Source organism: Ammodytes marinus, assembly GCF_949987685.1.
Source record: "Ammodytes marinus genome assembly, chromosome: 13".
Classification (NCBI taxonomy): Eukaryota; Metazoa; Chordata; class Actinopteri; order Uranoscopiformes; family Ammodytidae; genus Ammodytes; species Ammodytes marinus.
This window is the reverse complement of record NC_137217.1, coordinates 17,842,325-17,859,211: the sequence shown is the minus strand read 5'-3', so window position 1 is coordinate 17,859,211 and position 16,887 is coordinate 17,842,325. Positions and strand designations below refer to the sequence as shown.

General features: G+C 40.2%; 2 protein-coding genes across 4 annotated transcripts; both read left to right on the top strand.

Moving 5' to 3' along the window:
* Positions 1–5,273: 5,273 nt before the first annotated feature.
* LOC307259589 (peptide YY-like) lies at positions 5,274–6,069 on the top strand (the record flags this gene model as incomplete). The annotated part of the gene is made up of 3 exons (XM_080039531.1): positions 5,274–5,437; positions 5,535–5,624; positions 6,045–6,069. The coding sequence occupies 3 exons, from the start codon at positions 5,274–5,276 to the stop codon at positions 6,067–6,069; spliced, it is 279 nt and encodes a 92-aa protein (XP_079895657.1).
* Positions 6,070–6,976: 907 nt separating this feature from the next.
* Positions 6,977–16,729, top strand: pals2a (protein associated with LIN7 2, MAGUK p55 family member a). Of its 3 annotated transcripts, XM_080039131.1 has the most exons (14): positions 6,977–7,158; positions 8,518–8,598; positions 9,102–9,199; positions 9,876–9,994; positions 10,868–11,020; positions 11,724–11,873; positions 12,039–12,266; positions 13,700–13,831; positions 14,025–14,127; positions 14,243–14,314; positions 14,430–14,591; positions 14,694–14,896; positions 14,978–15,106; positions 15,561–16,729. In XM_080039131.1, exons 3-14 carry the CDS (start codon positions 9,169–9,171, stop codon positions 15,735–15,737), a joined length of 1,659 nt encoding a protein of 552 aa, XP_079895257.1. In that variant the 5' UTR covers positions 6,977–7,158; positions 8,518–8,598; positions 9,102–9,168; the 3' UTR covers positions 15,738–16,729. The 3 variants fall into 3 exon arrangements, with proteins under 3 accessions (XP_079895257.1, XP_079895259.1, XP_079895258.1); XM_080039132.1 differs by lacking the exon at positions 9,102–9,199 and having other exon boundaries at positions 6,979–7,158; positions 15,561–16,728; XM_080039133.1 differs by lacking the exons at positions 8,518–8,598; positions 9,102–9,199 and having other exon boundaries at positions 6,978–7,158.
* Positions 16,730–16,887: the final 158 nt, after the last annotated feature.

The following is a 16,887-nucleotide window of genomic DNA, read 5'->3' as shown; positions in this document are numbered from 1 at the left end:
ATCATGCATTCACTCTGCACAAAAGATTGCTCAGTGAAATGGTAGCAGACAGCTCCATCTGCAACTGTGCTGTCTTTGGTAAATAACCAGCATTTAGGAAACTTTATTTAGCATGTATTGATATCGCATTGAAATACGTTGATAAATTCTCAATTTAAAAAGTGCACCTTTTTTTTAAAGCTCCAAATACCTGCATTTGTGTGGAGCATCAGGGCCTGAAAATAAAATATTATAGCCTCATCACTTCTTGGCAAGTGACCATTCCACTTAATTGACTTGCTGTAAGTCCTGCTGCATCAGAACCATTAGCTAAATGTAACAATGTAATGATGCCTAAACAGAGCCTGACAGGATTTGGTTGGTTTGTTTGAATTTTTTGAACTTATGTTCTGAAATGAAGAATTATTCTCACTACTGAGAGAATAATAAATCTCTACAGCATCACTTGATAGGCTTTGCTACTTTAGACCCATCAAAAACAAGATAAAATGCAACTACACCATGTGGACTCAAAATTGTTGATCATAATCACATGTTTAAAGTGTATTTAAGAATGATTGAATGAACCAATCAATGCAATCCCCTACTTAACCTTAACTAGACCTTTTTTGTAGCAAATACTATAATAAACCAGCTGCTTTCAAGTGGATTTGCAAATCAAACTGAATGAAAGGAAAACGTGTGCTGTGTTTGACTCCAATTTTGCTACTGTGGGAAATGTTCTCATTTGCTGCACAGCCATTTTACCCGCCGTTGTCAAGCCATTAACATGGTGTTAATATGTTCTATGAAGGGGGAGATTAGTTTGTCTTCTGGAAACAGGCAATAGCTGTCTGGCAAGGTTGATTTATTGCTGTATCAGGCAACGATTGAGCAGCACATACATGTTCATTTAATTTCACTTGTTTTCAAGTTAATAAATTAGCTATTATTTGCTGATAGAATTTAATCTGTGTATGTGCATCGCAGACTAATGCTGCACAGAGCAAAGAGCACTGGAACTTCCTAGTATGCTATAACCTGGGTTCCCAGCAACCCCTTACCAAGATATTCAACTTTTGTCCCATTCTAAAAGCCCATCGACCCCCTATGCTGTTAGCGTTCTAATATTGCAGTTGCAAAATAAGTGATCCTTTGATATCAGTCTGTGTCGTGCTGCAGGTGGGTTGGCACTTGGGTGCAGTCTTTGGCGAGCTCTCAGTGGAAGATGTTTATGACGGGTATTACCAGAGAGCACATCAACTAAATCAGACATGACATTTAAAGTGTCCAGGTGCTATATCCACCTGACCTTAATTTGGTAACAATGGGCTCTAAGTATTTAAATCAGGCACTTAATACTGACCATTTTCCATTCAGAACAACCATTATTCAAAACCACAGGTAATGAATGTTAGTTAAGTAAAATTTCACAGCGACTGTGGCTCAGTTGTTAGAGCGGGTCGGCTGATGATCAAAGGGTTGGAGGTTTGATCCCCGCCCTGCCACCTGTGTCATAGTTGTTCCTTGGGCAAGACACTGCACCCACCTTGCCTCGTGTGAATATCGATAGTTGGCCTGCTATCGGTGTGTGAATAGTAACGTGTAAATGGGAACAGGTCTCCCTTGCAAAAGAGTCTTCAGACTCAATGGGATATACCTGTATAAATAAAGGTTTTAAAAAAAAACAGTTATTGTTTTACGTGCTTATAATTCTACTAATTATAAGATCCTCTTGGTGGCAGGAGGAGTCACTGCTGTGGAGAAAAATAAGGACATTTAGTTTTTCACTGCATATTCAATTTATTTAGGCCTATGTTTTGGTGGGATTTCATTGTGACGCTCTCTAGAGGTTATGGAGCAGGCATGTTGACAGTATTGTATTGCCATCAGCAGGATAACTTGGGAGTCATACTTTGATATGGAATGGTATATCATTCTGGCATGTTACATGCAAATACCAGTGCCTAATGCGTAGCTGAAAATGTTTAGTTTGTGCGTAGCTATGTTTCCTGCAAAGCAGTCTCTCCGGAATAGAGTTCTATGACTGTCAGAGGAAACAACAGCACCAATCTACTGTCAAATTTCCGCAGAGTGCTCTTCAAAGAAAATAGTTGCCATTAAAGTCATCTTACCAAAATGAGGCTTTTTGTGTCCTCTATCAACCGGGATTGAAAATGTATGTGTTTGAGAGTTTTACTGCCCTTTCATGTATGATTTGGTGTAATTTGGAGCTATGCTTGCTGGTTTGTCCAAAATTGTTTAGTAATTTTCTTTAGACAACTGTATTTAAATCAGTCAGTCATGTCAGTGGCTAAACATGAGGGTTATACAGTAAGTACATTCAACTGGATCAATTGTATATCATTAATATCCCAAGACTCTGCAGTAAAAAGCCACTTCTATACTAATGTACAGTATTAACAAGGACTATAACTGCTCTTTATGAAACAGATCATATATTTCAGATTATTTATGCATACTTAAATAAATGTTTTTTTTGTTTCTTGATGCAGACCCCCTCTGCATATACAGTCAAGTGCGAAAGTTTGTGAACCCCTTGAGCCTTTTGGAATTTTATTTATTTTAACCATTATTAATTCATTTTTATCAATACCAGTATTTTTTATATGAAATAACAGATGTTTGTTTATCAATTCAACATTTTTATTTTCCAGAAATCAATTGTTAAAACAGATAAAACAAATTATTTGACGAATGTTGTATGTGCAAAAGTTTGTGAACCCTGAGCTGCATTGCTTAAATCGAGCAAGGTAAACACAATCAGGTTGGCCAAATTGGTTGATGAAATAGACCAATGTAATGAGAGATCTTTAGGAAAGAAATTGGGTGGCACTAGATAAAACAGAGATAAAACCAGGTCAGTTTAGGCTCACCAAAGTGAACCCATACAGGTCAGACATGCTAAAAGGGAAACAAATCTCAGAGGATCTCAGGAATAGAGTTTTGATGTTACACATTTGTCTGGGGACAGTTATAAATTCATTAAAAAAAATTTGAGCTCAATCGGTCCACCGTGAGGCAAATCATCTACAAATGGAGAGCTTTAAGAGTGACATCTGCCTAGAAGTGGACTTCCTTCAAAAATATCCTCAAGCGCCACAAGAAAAGTGATTTTTCAGGTAAAAGCCAACCCAAACATTACACCTGGAGATTTGCAGACAATTTGAAACCACCATTATTCACTTGGGAGAAGGTTCTCTAGGTGGTAGGCAGAATTGCGTTTTTGCCCAAACATGGCGGTTTTGGTTATGACCAAACAGTTCAATTTTTGACTAATCTGTCCACAGAATAAGACTTCAGGTATCTCCAGGTGCTCTCTGGCAAAGTTGTGACAAGCAGTTTTGTTCTTTTTTGAGAGCAGAGGCTTCTTCAGCAACCATCCCATGAAAGCCATGTTGACTGAGTTTTCTTCTTATTGTGGAACCATGCACATCTGTCCCAGATGCTGCAAGAGAGGTCTGCAAATCACCAGATGTAATGTTTGGGTTGGCTTTTAACTGAAAAATCACTTATCTTGTGGCGCTTGTGGATATTTTTGAAGGAAGTCCACTTCTAGGCAGATGTTCAGTCACTCTTAAAGCTCTTCATTTGTAGATGATTTGCCTCACGGTGGACCGATGGAGCTCAAACTTTTTTTTAAATAATTTATAGCTGTCCCCAGACAAATGTGCAGCATCACAACTCTATTCCTGAGATCCTCTGAGATTGTTTCCCCTTTTAGCATGTCTGACCTGTATGGGTTCACTTTGGTGAGCCTAAACTGACCTGGTTTTATCTCTGTTGTATCTAGTGCCGCCCAATTTCTTCCCTAAAGATCTCTCACTACATTGGTCCATTTCATGACTCAATTTGGCCCATCTGATTGTGTTTACCTGCTCCATTTAAGCAATGCAGCTCAGGGTTCACAAACTTTTGCACATACAACATTCGTCAAATAATTTGTTTTATCTGTTTTAACAATTGATTTCTGGAAAAGAAAAATGTTGAATTGATAAACAAACATCTGTTATTTCATATAAAAAATACTGGTATTGATAAAAATGAATTAATGATGGTTACAATAAATAAAATTCCAAAATGTTCAAGGGGTTCACAAACTTTCGCACTTGACTGTATCTGTTAAATGGAAACATTATCTTTCCAAACACCTGGGGAATCCTCACACATTACAGCTAACGTGAAAACGACATACCAGTATCAGCCATTTGAAGATACACATCATCGGTTTTATTGAGACGTCTCCTGCTGGTTGTGACTCTTAAGTGGACTTTGAAAACGAAAAAATGTTTGGTCTCCGTTTGTGTAAGTGGTTTATCCAGATTTTAAATTTGCCTTTTTTTCTTCTTCTCTTAGTTGTCTTATGATGTCTCCTTTTCTTTACTCTTTAGCACTTTCAGATTATTCTTAAGCAATGAAAAGTGCATTACAAATAAAATGTATTATTAATTACATTTCTTTTTTAACTAAAGGGATATCTGATGCAATTAATTTGAACACTTTTCTACCCTGACCTTCCTTTACTGTACCTAATGACGGCGGACGAAATAATGACATGATGAATGTACATGAGTAAATGTTGTGTGCCTTTCTGTATGTGTAATCAAACTCTTTATTTGCTGCAAACAAGTTGATCATGTTGTAAAACACACATTTGTGGTAATGTAATTCAGAAATAATGAAATCCTCAAAACACACATGTTGACCATCTGCAGTACATTCCTAATGCAGTTAATTTGTATATAAAATACACAGCATGTACAACATCAAGTCAATTATTAACATCTGAATGACTCGCATGTCGTGACACCTTGTTGTTCTGTCATGTTTTGCTCTCTTTGCCATAATGTAATTCAGTATATCCATTTGTTTCACCGCCTAGACTTTCAGGGATTACTAAACTAATGAGGCACTAGATATTTCTCAGGAGCACCCTAAAAGTAAATGAAATGACCCGCCTCCCTCTCCCCATCTGACTCACTGTATAAAACACGGACAACGTTGTGAATCTGACAGAGTTGCCTTGGCTGGGAAGAAGACCAACTGCACAAGTATTTTCCAGTATTACATTATAACGTAAGCAAAACTTGTTTTTTTCCTTCTTTAATTGACAGACTAAAACTCAGAATGGTATGTTTGATCTGGCAGTCTTTATGGTGGAATATCAATCCAATATGGATGATATTCTGATTTTTGACACTGTGACATTGTTGGATAGTTTGAAATTTGACTTATCATTTGCCCTTTGATCCAGGATTCGCTCCAGTGTTGGGATGTCGCTGGGTATCCTTGCTATCTGTCTGCTGGCTTGTATTGACTCTGGTATGAATGCATATCCAGTAAAACCTGCAAATCCCCGGGATGGCGCACCACCTGAGGAGCTCGCCAAATATTATTCAGCACTCAGACACTACATCAATCTCATTACAAGGCAGAGGTTAGTTCCTGAATTTTCTTTACAATACTTTTCTGAAAATGATTGAAAGTATATGCACATTATTGAGATGTTGCTTGTCTCTTTCTTTTATGCTTAGGTATGGGAAAAGAGATACTCCAGATACCTTATTTTCAGAAGTGTTGATGAGGGAGAGTGCAGAAAGTATTCCAGGATCAAACTATGTCAGGTAAAAACATTTCAAAAATAACAGTGCCAGGTTATTTATAGGCCTATCTATTTCATAATTTGTTTGTTACTTCTGAAATGTGTGCTTTGTCAATTGTATGCTATGTAATGTAAGGTATAGCAAGTTACAGTATGTCAAATGAAATATCAGAACAATTCAAACTTGCACACTAATGTTAGTCTTGTGTTAATAAAAAAAGCAATGCAATAAATACCTTCTTGTGGCGCTGTTAACATTGTGTTTCTGAAACGTAGAAATGTTTAGGGTTCTAATTGAGGGTCTATTGCATTGAATGAAATAGTATTGAGATATGTTTCTAATACACTTACATGTTATATATGAATAGGGGAAAAAAACATTTTAAATAGTTTTGGTCAAAAACACACATTTTACTTAACGTGTGATTTCCTCACGCTGCAGGTATGATGGGCTGCCCCTGTGGTGATGCTGCTGTATCCGTCGTATCAAGGCTGACTACCACAAAGCTGCTGCCATGTCTGTTGCTGACATGATTTTAACTTGTGCTGCATGGAATAAACATTGTGATTTAATGCAAACACTTGTGGTATGTGTGCCCATCATCTTATAGCTATTATTACTTAACCTGTTAAGTATATGCAGTAGGTACCTATGTTAAACACTGATGGAGTAACAGTGCACTCTACTGGTTGACAAGCACCTAAGCATTTTGGGATTTCCCCAAGTGGGTCAAATAGCATGATCAATGCATGGTTGCTGCTGTGTATGAGCTACTGAGTAATGCAACATGGATACTTTGGTTAACTCTGTTGAAACTCCTGTCCAAGCTGCACACGCTCTATAAATGTATTGGTAAAGCTGGTTCCTTAGGCAGATGATGGGTGTGTGGGTTATAGCAGGCCATAGGTGCCATTCTACAATAGGTGTATCTTCATCATGGGGTAAGAGACGAAATGTGTTATTAATGGTAAACTAGGACAGTGATAGTCCACAATGAAACAATCCAATATAACTAGCCTATCTATTCTGATGGCAGATTGTTCAGCTTCAGAACTAGTCTATGCTACTATGGTTTAAAGTCCTGGTAGCTGGACAAACTGAACAAGGTCATATGGCAACATCAACTCACAATCGTGTTTGTGTGTGTACAGAGTGAACTCAAAAGCAGCCATAGGGTATTACACATTTCTGTTTAGGGGTCATTGAATTTGATGTGTAAACAGTGTTTGACGAAACCACGGATGAAGCCGCGCGCGCGCGCGCGCACACACACACACACACACACACACACACACACACACAACTTTTCTGGATCGATATTTATTTCAGAGTAACGTTGGCGTTGCAAGATTTCAATGGCTACGATAACATGAGCGGCATTGGGTGTCATTAGCATTGCGCGGTCTCTCTGAACGATGAGCCTATAGGGCAGGGACGGAGGCAGACACTGGAAAATACACTAACAAGTTACTGTTGCGCAAGTGATCTGTGAATAAGGAAGCGCTGAAATGAGGGGAAGAATTAAATCGTGATTGGAGGCGACTGATTGAATTAGGTAAAGTATTGTCCATTCATTCATGTTACCAGACACTTAAGTAAGGCTCTCATCATGGGACCCCCCCCCCCCAGCTTCTCGGTTCGCTTTTCCACTAGCTAGCCTGAACCACATGATATCACTGCTAGCTACTGGCTAAAGACTACCTCGCTGCTACTTCGCATAGGATAGTTATCAAGTGAGATTCGCCGGGTCATTTTGTTGGCTTCTTTGTTAGTTTGTAGTAGCGGTGTTTGACATTCTTAGAAGTTACTTTACATGTGTTAGCATTGCTAATTAGCTAGCACCAACGTTGACGGGACTAGCACACCGCTATTATGAACACTAATGAGAACGTGGCCGCATGTTGTTGCATATTTAAAATAATATCGGCCCACTTTGTGTTAACGCATCATAGCACGTGCACTTTCTACCTGGCTGTTCCTGCAATCAAGGGCTTTCGTGTGGTCTTGTGCTTGTGTGCCTTTTGCTTCAACTGAGCCCCATTCATCAAGCCTTTCTTAAATACGCTCAAAATGGGCGACTGATACACATTACTCTAATGAATTAGGCTATCTTTGAAGAAATATTGATGCAATACTAATGCATCTTGAAACTTCGAAGCCCGGTACCACGAAGTTATATAATGGCAGTAGGCCTATGGGCCTTCTTTGCGTTTACCCATATGCAAATAAGTTTCCCAACCAGTGGCACATTAGAAAGTGGTCCGTCCTACTAATGATAGCCCGATTGATGCTGGATTTTTAAGGCCGATACTTGTATTTCATATTCGATATTTGTGATAAATACATTTAACAAACTTATATTTAACCATCTTCATAAACCTTCATTAGATTTGAGAATTTTGCTTTGTGTGTATATAAGGGTGATGACACTGTTTCTAAATTACATTTCTGTAGGCTACTGATATTGGTTGTTGCTCAAAGCCCTATATGTATACAAATACTAATAGATATTCACTAAGAAACAACGCTCCATATATCAACCCACCAAATGGATCGGTCTGGCTCTCTGACAGCAACTGAAACAAGCTTCATGTTTATTCACTAGGCCTGAATATGGCCAAAGAAACTTCACATGAAGGACTTTGTTTGGTTACAACTTTTGATCTTTTAAAATCTACAATCTCTGAGCTGAGCTTCATCTGCGTGGTAATAATTTTTTATTTTTTTTGCAGAATCATAATGGCTGAATTGCTTTTTTATTGCTAATGAATGAACAGAGCGAAGTCTGGGAGTTGAATGCAGGTTGGGATAGGCTCACTTACCTGCATGAACTCGGGCTTTTAGCCAGTCTGTCATAATTTCATCAAGTAAAAAGAATGCAATTACTATTTTTGTCTTTTAATTTTTTCTTTAGTCCTGTGGTACCAGATGAGTGCTTTTTAGAAAATGTGGCTTCGCCGCAAAGTGCTGCACTGATGATTTGAACAGTCTGTAGGTGAGTTTGTGTCTTTCTTGTATCTTTTTGGCTCTGGCTGATGATTGACCTGCCTTTTCGCTGTCTTAGTTGACATTATGTGCATTGTTGCCTTTTATGACGTTATACAATTCACAGTTACAGATGAACTGGGCTGCCTATGCTCAGAATGCCCATACTTCTGTTTGTCCACCTACCCCACCAAGGCATTGCAGGCTGTTTTTGCCTCACTCTGTTTGGAGATGATGTTTGTCCAGGGGCCTCCTTGTGTGTGGCTGGTACAACCTTTAGCCAGAAGGATGGGAGAGTCATCCTTTGTCCCACAATGGCCCTCTTTGTCCTTCCCTCTGTGTTAACAAATGTTTTCTGTACTATTCTGTGCCTCATGCTTCCCTACTTTATCTGCATTTGTTCAACAGCAGCAACGCATGCTAGTGGATGATGAATCATTTCATGACATAGCTTGTACAGTATGGCGAACATAGCCACTACAGTATACTGACTGTTACTCTGGTTACTGTTAGTGGGCAGTTGTGCCGGTTTTGACCGTGATAAGAGAGTACACCGTCCCGAAACCAAGGAATAATAAACATGACTGTGGCCAATGCAAAGTCTGGCACAGGTAAGCTTTCAAAGAAAAATAAAATCCTAACTGATTTTTTGCACTACTTTGTTGCAAAGTTTTGTGCAAACATTTTTCATTAGTAAGTACTCGGCCCACTGCCCAGAGATACAGTAGTTGTGTGGGTGTTGACTGCTGCCTCTCTCTTGGCTTTCATGGTGACTTTAATTATTTATTTGAATCCATCTTTTTACATTTTGAAAAAATTAAATAATATTCCTGTTTTAACGGGAAAGATACTTACTGGGAAGTACAGCAAGCTATTATATTATTACCACTCTTGTTTCAAGTTGGCTGATCAATAAAGTGGCTGGCTGTGCTGTATGTGTCGTCATTTATGGCTCCAGTTTCTTGCTGTGTGCTCTCAGCCTTTACAAGGCAGATCTGTTAGTAGAACAATTCCTTTGTTACTCTATCTGCTTGTTGCTGTTGTGATGGGAATAAGGGATGTTCTCTGTCAAATGGCCCATTGAGTGACTGTACACTTCTTCTTCTTGCCTTGTATGCTTTTATTGTTTTGTTGTATTCAGTTGCTCAGAATTCTAATTAATTTTCATTTATTACTGACAATGAGTTTTGTTTCTCAAGAACATTTCTGCCTGCATTCCCATAGCTGAAATTCTAAACACTCAAAGTAAAGTAGCCCAGTCCTTGAAGTCTATTTTCCCCCCCACAGCCATGCAGCAGGTACTGGACAACCTGAAAGACCTGCCATCAGGCACAGGAGCCAAAGACATTGACCTCATCTTTCTCAGAGGCATCATGGAAAGCCCCATCGTCCGCTCCCTTGCAAAGGTAAGACACACACACACACACACACACAGCTACTCCAGCGCTATGTAGTAAGTGTGCGCACAGTTCTCACACACACAGAGGTGTTATCTCATTAACTGCTCGTCAAGCCGTAGCTACACTTGAGAAGAGTGGCAAATGTAACTGAGCCAGAGGAATTGAAGGTGTAATCTGTGTTACATGTCACCATACAAGGTGCTGACTCACTCTTCCTGGCAGTTTACTTCTTGAGGCTAAACAACATATTTGAGGCAGTATGGTTATTGGCAAGTGCTTATTGTTTTGTGGGCTTGTATGAGCCTGAAATGTTCATCCTTTTTTTAAATGTAATAACTGGTCTATGATGTAACCAAATGCTGAGCCCATTACTTAAATACCTATCTTTGGGTCATTATGGAGCGAGCTAAATATTTTTCTCCTAATAGTGTAATAATTGTATTATATTATAGAGTGAGTCAATCATATGAATTAAAGGGCTAATTGCGTCAATGTAGAGTGTAGTATCAATACAATTGTTCTTTCAATAGTTCTAATGTAATTCAAGGCTCAAAGTGTTCATACACAAGCTTTGATACTATAATACAAAAATATGTGGCTCACTCTTTTATGTAAATAGTGTCCTAAAATGTCATAAGTTGCTAGATTATTGGCAAAAAGTTGTTACATTTTGGGCTCAGCATTTTCTCACATTATAGACCAGTTATTACATTTTGGATTTTATGATTTTTTTTTTATACTACATCTCGGCTTGAGCGACAAAGACTTAGTCTAACTGTGTGGTGAACAAAGCTCTCTACAAACAACGTGTGTGTGTGTGCTCGCGTTTACCTGTGTGTGTTTGTGCGTTTACGCGTGTGTGTGTTTGCATGCGTGTAGGCCCATGACCGTCTTGAGGAAGTTAAGTTAAAAGCTGTGCGTGATGATAACGTTCAGCTGGTAAATGAAATCCTGGATTCTCTCAACAACACACCAGTAAAGGATGCTGCCACCACTGAGCTCGCCAACATCCTTCAGGAGCCTCACTTTAAGGTATGCAGGACCTTATTCCTCATGTGTACAATCGTTGCTGGGTTACACAGGGCTAAAAAGAGACCGGAGATTTTTGGTGTGAATGGTCCAGCTCGAGTTCTGGTTGTGGTGGGAACGGATTTCAGAGCTGTTTACACCAAGTGTTGTCTGTTATTCTCTGATGTGTACGGTGGCCATGCTGCTATGTCTCCTTGTCCTTTATATTTTCTCCACCAGTTACAAGCTGTGGTATGAGAAGGGTGGGGGTGTATCTTCTTGGGCCAATAGCAGGCTGAGTTATGTGGGTAAAGTCGGGGGGGGGACAACACTGTGTCACTTACTGTTTCAGTAAATCCTCACATTTGCCGATGCAGTTTGTAGTCTGACCAATTTCTAACTGTATGTTGTGGCTGCTAGGGTAAGAACATGACTTACTTATCCTCTCTATAACTATTTATCTATATCAATAAGTCATCTGTCAATACATTCATAAAATGCTTTTTTTTTATGAAATAATTTGTACAGTAAATGGATTTGTCTTCATTCTTACTCTCTGATATGTCACATTGTTACTTGTTTAGTTTTTTGAACCACATTGTAGCAGTGATTGTTGTCTTTTCTAGTCAGAAAAAGGGCTTGGCTATGTATTTTACAGAGATAGTGAACCAGATTGTGTCTCATTTCTGTCTCGACTTCTCTCTCGTCTGCTTTTTCCCTGCCTCAGTCTTTGATAGAGGCTCATGACAAAGTGGCTGCAAAGTGCTATGAAATGCCCCACGCCGCGGTGAACAGCGATGCCTCGTGGACGAGTACACTTATGCCAGCCGATGCTGTCAGGATGATCGGCATCCAGAAGAAAGCCGGGGAACCACTGGTCAGTTGGCCAGACATTTACAGTAATACCACGTGATGCTCCTAGTAGGCTGCTAAATGGAAGTGGCTTCTCTCCAAGTTACCGAGGCCAACCACTGAAGTAGACCTCCCGTATGATTTATGAAGTGTGGATTTACGATACCAAATTACTCTCACTCTCTTTCAGGGGGTAACGTTCCGCGTGGAGCGAGGAGAAATGGTGATTGCACGGATCCTGCACGGCAGCTCGATTGACAGGCAGGGCATGCTGCACACAGGGGACATAATCCGCGAGGTGAACGGCAGTGAGGTCGGTAGCGACCCCAGTGAACTGCAGGAGCTGTTGAGGGACTGCAGTGGAAGCGTCACGCTCAAGGTCCTGCCCAGCTACAGAGACACACCGCAACCTCCACGGGTGAGGAGAAATAAGGCTGCGTTTATTTGTGTGCCATGCATTAAGCGCAAAGGAATACAGGATGTGTTGAAGTGTAGGTCCAGGTGTGCAAAAGGCTGTTTGCAGTCGTACTGTACCTGTCAGGGATTGGCTGGGTTAGCTGCCTGACCCGGGTGATCTCAGAATACCAGGCTTCTGAAAATTGAGCCCCAAGGAGGGTCTATTAATAACAGTCTACACACTATCTGGGACATGGACGACTCTATTCACTGGACTCTATTCCCCCCCCTTTACAGACACAACACACACACACACACACACACACACACACACACACACACACACACACACACACACACACACACACACACACACACACACACACACACACACACACACACAGCAGCTGACACGGAGTATAAGTATGTGGTGTTATGTCAGGAGGAAATTAATTATTTAATTCTCCTGTTTGGTTAGGTGCTTGTGTCAGGGTTTATTTTAGAAATGTAGGGGGCGCCCTTAGCTCAGTTGGTAGGGCGTCCCCCCCATGGGCCTCGTCCAGCAGCGGACCCGGGTTCGATTCCAGCCCGCGGTCGTTCTCTGCATGTCACTCCCCTCTCTGCCCCATTTCAACTCTGTCTCTACACTATCAATAAAGCATAAAAATGCCAAAAATAAATCTTTAAAAAAAAGACGAAATGTAATGAATCTACTGGTTTGGTTAAAAAAAACTTTCTCAGCTGCTCACACACTGGTCTATTTTTTGAAGTTTTGGTCAATGTTCATCCACCTCATTCTTGATCCTGCTCCTGCTATTCATTTAATCTATTTATTTACGGCTTGTGACCATCATATCATGGTATGGAGCATAAACACAATATAATCACAAAACAAAACAATGGCGTACGTCATGGTCAAAATACAACAGATATTACTTAAACAGTGTGAGGACAGATTTCAAGAAAGCAACTATTTAACCAACAACGTTTTACCTCATATATCTGACCTCATAAGTAATTTAAAAATAGATGGGCAATTCACATAATACTCTGGCAGGTTCTGATATTAGTCTCCAACACAATTGCCAATTCCAAGGTTACAGATCCTCTTGTTTATATCCAGCCCTTCATATTGTCCAGTGACCATAGGGATTGTGGTTTTATTTTTTACTTTGAAATTACAGAAAGCCTGCATGTACTTTTGGTTTTTATAGAGCACAGACAGAAAAAATCTTCAATTCAAGCCTGATACTGAAAGAGCCCTTTACTAAATAATCAAACATAACAGAACAACTGCCAAAATTAATATGAAGAGTGTAAGTGCTTAGTTTTTTTTCATCACAATTATCTATCCAAATCTGACAATATATTTTAAAATTATGAATGATGGTTTTGCTCCGTCCGGTTGTGTATGTTTCTAAATGTCTGATATATTGGTCACACCTTACCTTTCAGGTCTATCTGAAGCCACACTTCAACTACAATCCGGCTACGGACAACTTGATTCCCTGTAAAGAGGCCGGCCTGGCCTTTTCCAAGGGAGACATCCTTCATGTAGTCAACAAGGAGGACCCCAACTGGTGGCAGGTGAGTAGGCACATTTTGCACAGCAGTGGTAACACACAGATCGACCAGAGGTGCACAGCTAATTAGAATTGGGGTGGGAAAATTGACTGTTGAATACGTAGGCTATATGGGGAAGAAGATAGTTCATTGGCATATTATTCTTAGTCTATGTGAAATCTTCTCTCAGGGCCTCTGCACTCTGTTTTACACATAGGCATGCAAAGTTGACGGTGGAGCAACAGGTCTTATCCCCAGTCAGTTCTTAGAGGAGAAGAGGAAAGCCTTTGTGAGGAGAGACTGGGACACTTCTGGTACAGGTCGGTACGAATCCTGTTCACACAAGTGAACTCTTTCATACCGTTATAACAATATTGTCAGAAAACCACTGGCTTCGGCAGCACCAATTGTCACCCTTTTTAAAAAAATTCTCAGGGATGCTCTGTGGAACTCTTACTGCAAAGAAAAAGAAGAAGAAAATGATGTACCTCACTTCGAAGAATGCAGGTGTGTAACTCAACCGGTTCTACCTTTCCTACGTACAAGAGATAAAATGAAAAGTGTTAAATTGTAAGTTCATAGACAATGTGGTACTCATTTATCTATGTATTGCCTTGAACAGAATTTGACCGTTATGAGCTGCAGATCTATGAGGAAGTGGCCAAGATGCCGCCATTTCAGAGGAAAACGCTGATAGTGATTGGAGCCCAGGGAGTTGGTAGGCGGAGCCTGAAAAACAGACTCATTGTCATGAACCCTCTGCGATACGCAACCACCGTACCCTGTAAGTATTCGAGAGAAAGACAGCTGAGGCAGTTGCGTTCAATGCAAATAGTAGATTTACTGCAAGGGTACATAAAAACCTGTCCTTTTAATTCACCTCCAGTCACGTCACGCCATCCGAGGGAAGAGGAGAGGGACGGCCAGAACTACTGCTTTGTGATGCGGGAAGCCATGGAGAAAGACATCAAGGAGAGCCGCTACCTGGAGCATGGCGAGTACGACGGCAACCTTTATGGCACCAAGATCGACTCTATCCACGAAGTGGTGCAAGCAGGCCGTACTTGCATCCTGGACGTCAATCCTCAGGTGTGTCAAAGGCTCACACTCCCAACGTGTAGATATTTTTTTCCTGAAGCTTTGGTTTTTGACATTGCATTTTCTGCCCAGGCCCTGAAAGTGTTGAAGACTGCTGAGTTTATGCCATTTGTGGTGTTTATTGCTGCTCCAGAACTGGACACTCTAAGAGCTATGCACAAAGCTGTGATAGATGCTGGACTTACTACCAAACTACTCACAGTAAGTTTTTAGAAGATGTAAGGTTCCATACATACTTAATTGATTTTCCAGTCGTCATGACAGCTGACAAATGGTTGTTTTTCAACTTTAAAAGACCTGTGTGTGTGTTTGTGTCTCTGTCCTGTGATTCTCTCGACAACTTTTCATCTGATCTACTTCACACTTAATGAGTGTATTGCTGAGGACCTTAGGGAGTGCAGTGCCGAGTGTGAAGTGGTTTGGATCAGCGGTTCTGTAGAAAACTGTGGAAACCGGGTCATGCCAGCCGGACTTTGGTGCACATCTAGCTGTGCTTTTGCTTTAACAGCTCCTTGGAGCCTCCAAAATGGACAAGAATGCACCGTAACAGTAACAGCACAATAGATCCGCACCAAAATTCAACTGGCGGCACGGAAACATCCTAAACAGACACTACACTAGTCATCCTAACAGGCTGCATCCCTTTCTGTAATAGGAAAACGATTTGAAGAAGACTGTGGACGAGAGTGCCAGGATTCGCCGGGCATACAGCCACTACTTTGACCTGACTATTGTCAACGACAATCTGGACAAGGCCTTTGACAAGCTGCAGGAGGTGGTAGAGCGATTATTCATAGAGCCGCAGTGGGTTCCTGTCAGCTGGGTCTACTGATGTTTGACCAACTACTGGACAGAAATGGCTGTCCAAGCTTACAGGACTGGGAATGAAAGGGGACATCTGAAGGAAGGAGGACACTGTACTTAAAACACAGATAAAAATGTTCGACATCCGCACTGTGTTGGATTTTGGGTCTTGCACAATGCTGTATGAAAAACCTGCATTGAGTCACCTTGTCACCTCGATCTGAACTGCCAGATCCCTTTCTAGCACACTATGCCACTCGCACCACACAGGAAGTGTACTTATTTATTGGCAAAATATTTTTTAAAGAATACGTTATATTCATGTGGATGGAAGAGAATACTCAACCCTTGTTTCTGTATGTTTTAAAAGCAAATGAGATATTTTTCATGCCCTGTTTTTAATTTTACACCCGTCTATAAGATATGTAAGTGTATTTATTCTTTAAGAATGAGAAGGGCTTGCTCATTGAACATAACGATACCTCAGTGTCACGGTTTACAGTGCATATGCCTACAGTAATTCATCTCTCTTTGTCACCAATGTATAAACATTCACACTCATTCATGTAGAATAGTGTCATGAGACTTTATTTTCCTCCTCCTGGGTGGTGTTTATGACATGTCACTTCTGCAGCCCAAACTCATAAATGACAAATGTCATGTCAGTCAGTTAGATGTGGTCAGAAGAAGTTATTCATACTGCAGTGTTTACCTATTGTTTCTCTTTCACTCAATCACAACAGATTACATTAATTCTGTTGATTGTTTGTCAGGCATTTGGATCATGTTAGTGTCTCTTGACTGTCCAACCCAGCTGTATGGTGCTGTGTTTGTGTTTGTTTGAAAGAAAGTAAAACTTTCCACAGGACTCTTAAATAGGGTACTGCATCTCAGTGAACCATCCCTTTTTGATGTGATTTATAACTTATAATAAAACCAAACTCTTTGAAATAAAGTTCATATCGACCTATAACAGGGTATATTTTACAACATTTCAGCAAAGATGTATTTTCAGATGTCAAATAAATAACTGGTTTTCTAATGATTCGCATAGGTTTGCTGTGTTCCTCTTGTAGAATTACGCAATACGGTACTTTTCTTTCTTTCTTTTACAACAATCACAGGTGATGTTTATTTTTTTGTAGTGCAGTGTTGGGGAATCTACTTAAAAAGCATAT

Excerpts from the sequence above, each read along its gene's own strand:
- pals2a (XM_080039131.1), top strand. The coding sequence starts at position 9,169 with ATGACTGTGGCCAATGCAAAGTCTGGCACAG. Across the intron at positions 11,021-11,723 it reads TTCAGGAGCCTCACTTTAAG|TCTTTGATAGAGGCTCATGA; the intron begins GTATGCAGGACC and ends TCCCTGCCTCAG. Across the intron at positions 14,592-14,693 it reads ATACGCAACCACCGTACCCT|TCACGTCACGCCATCCGAGG; the intron begins GTAAGTATTCGA and ends ATTCACCTCCAG.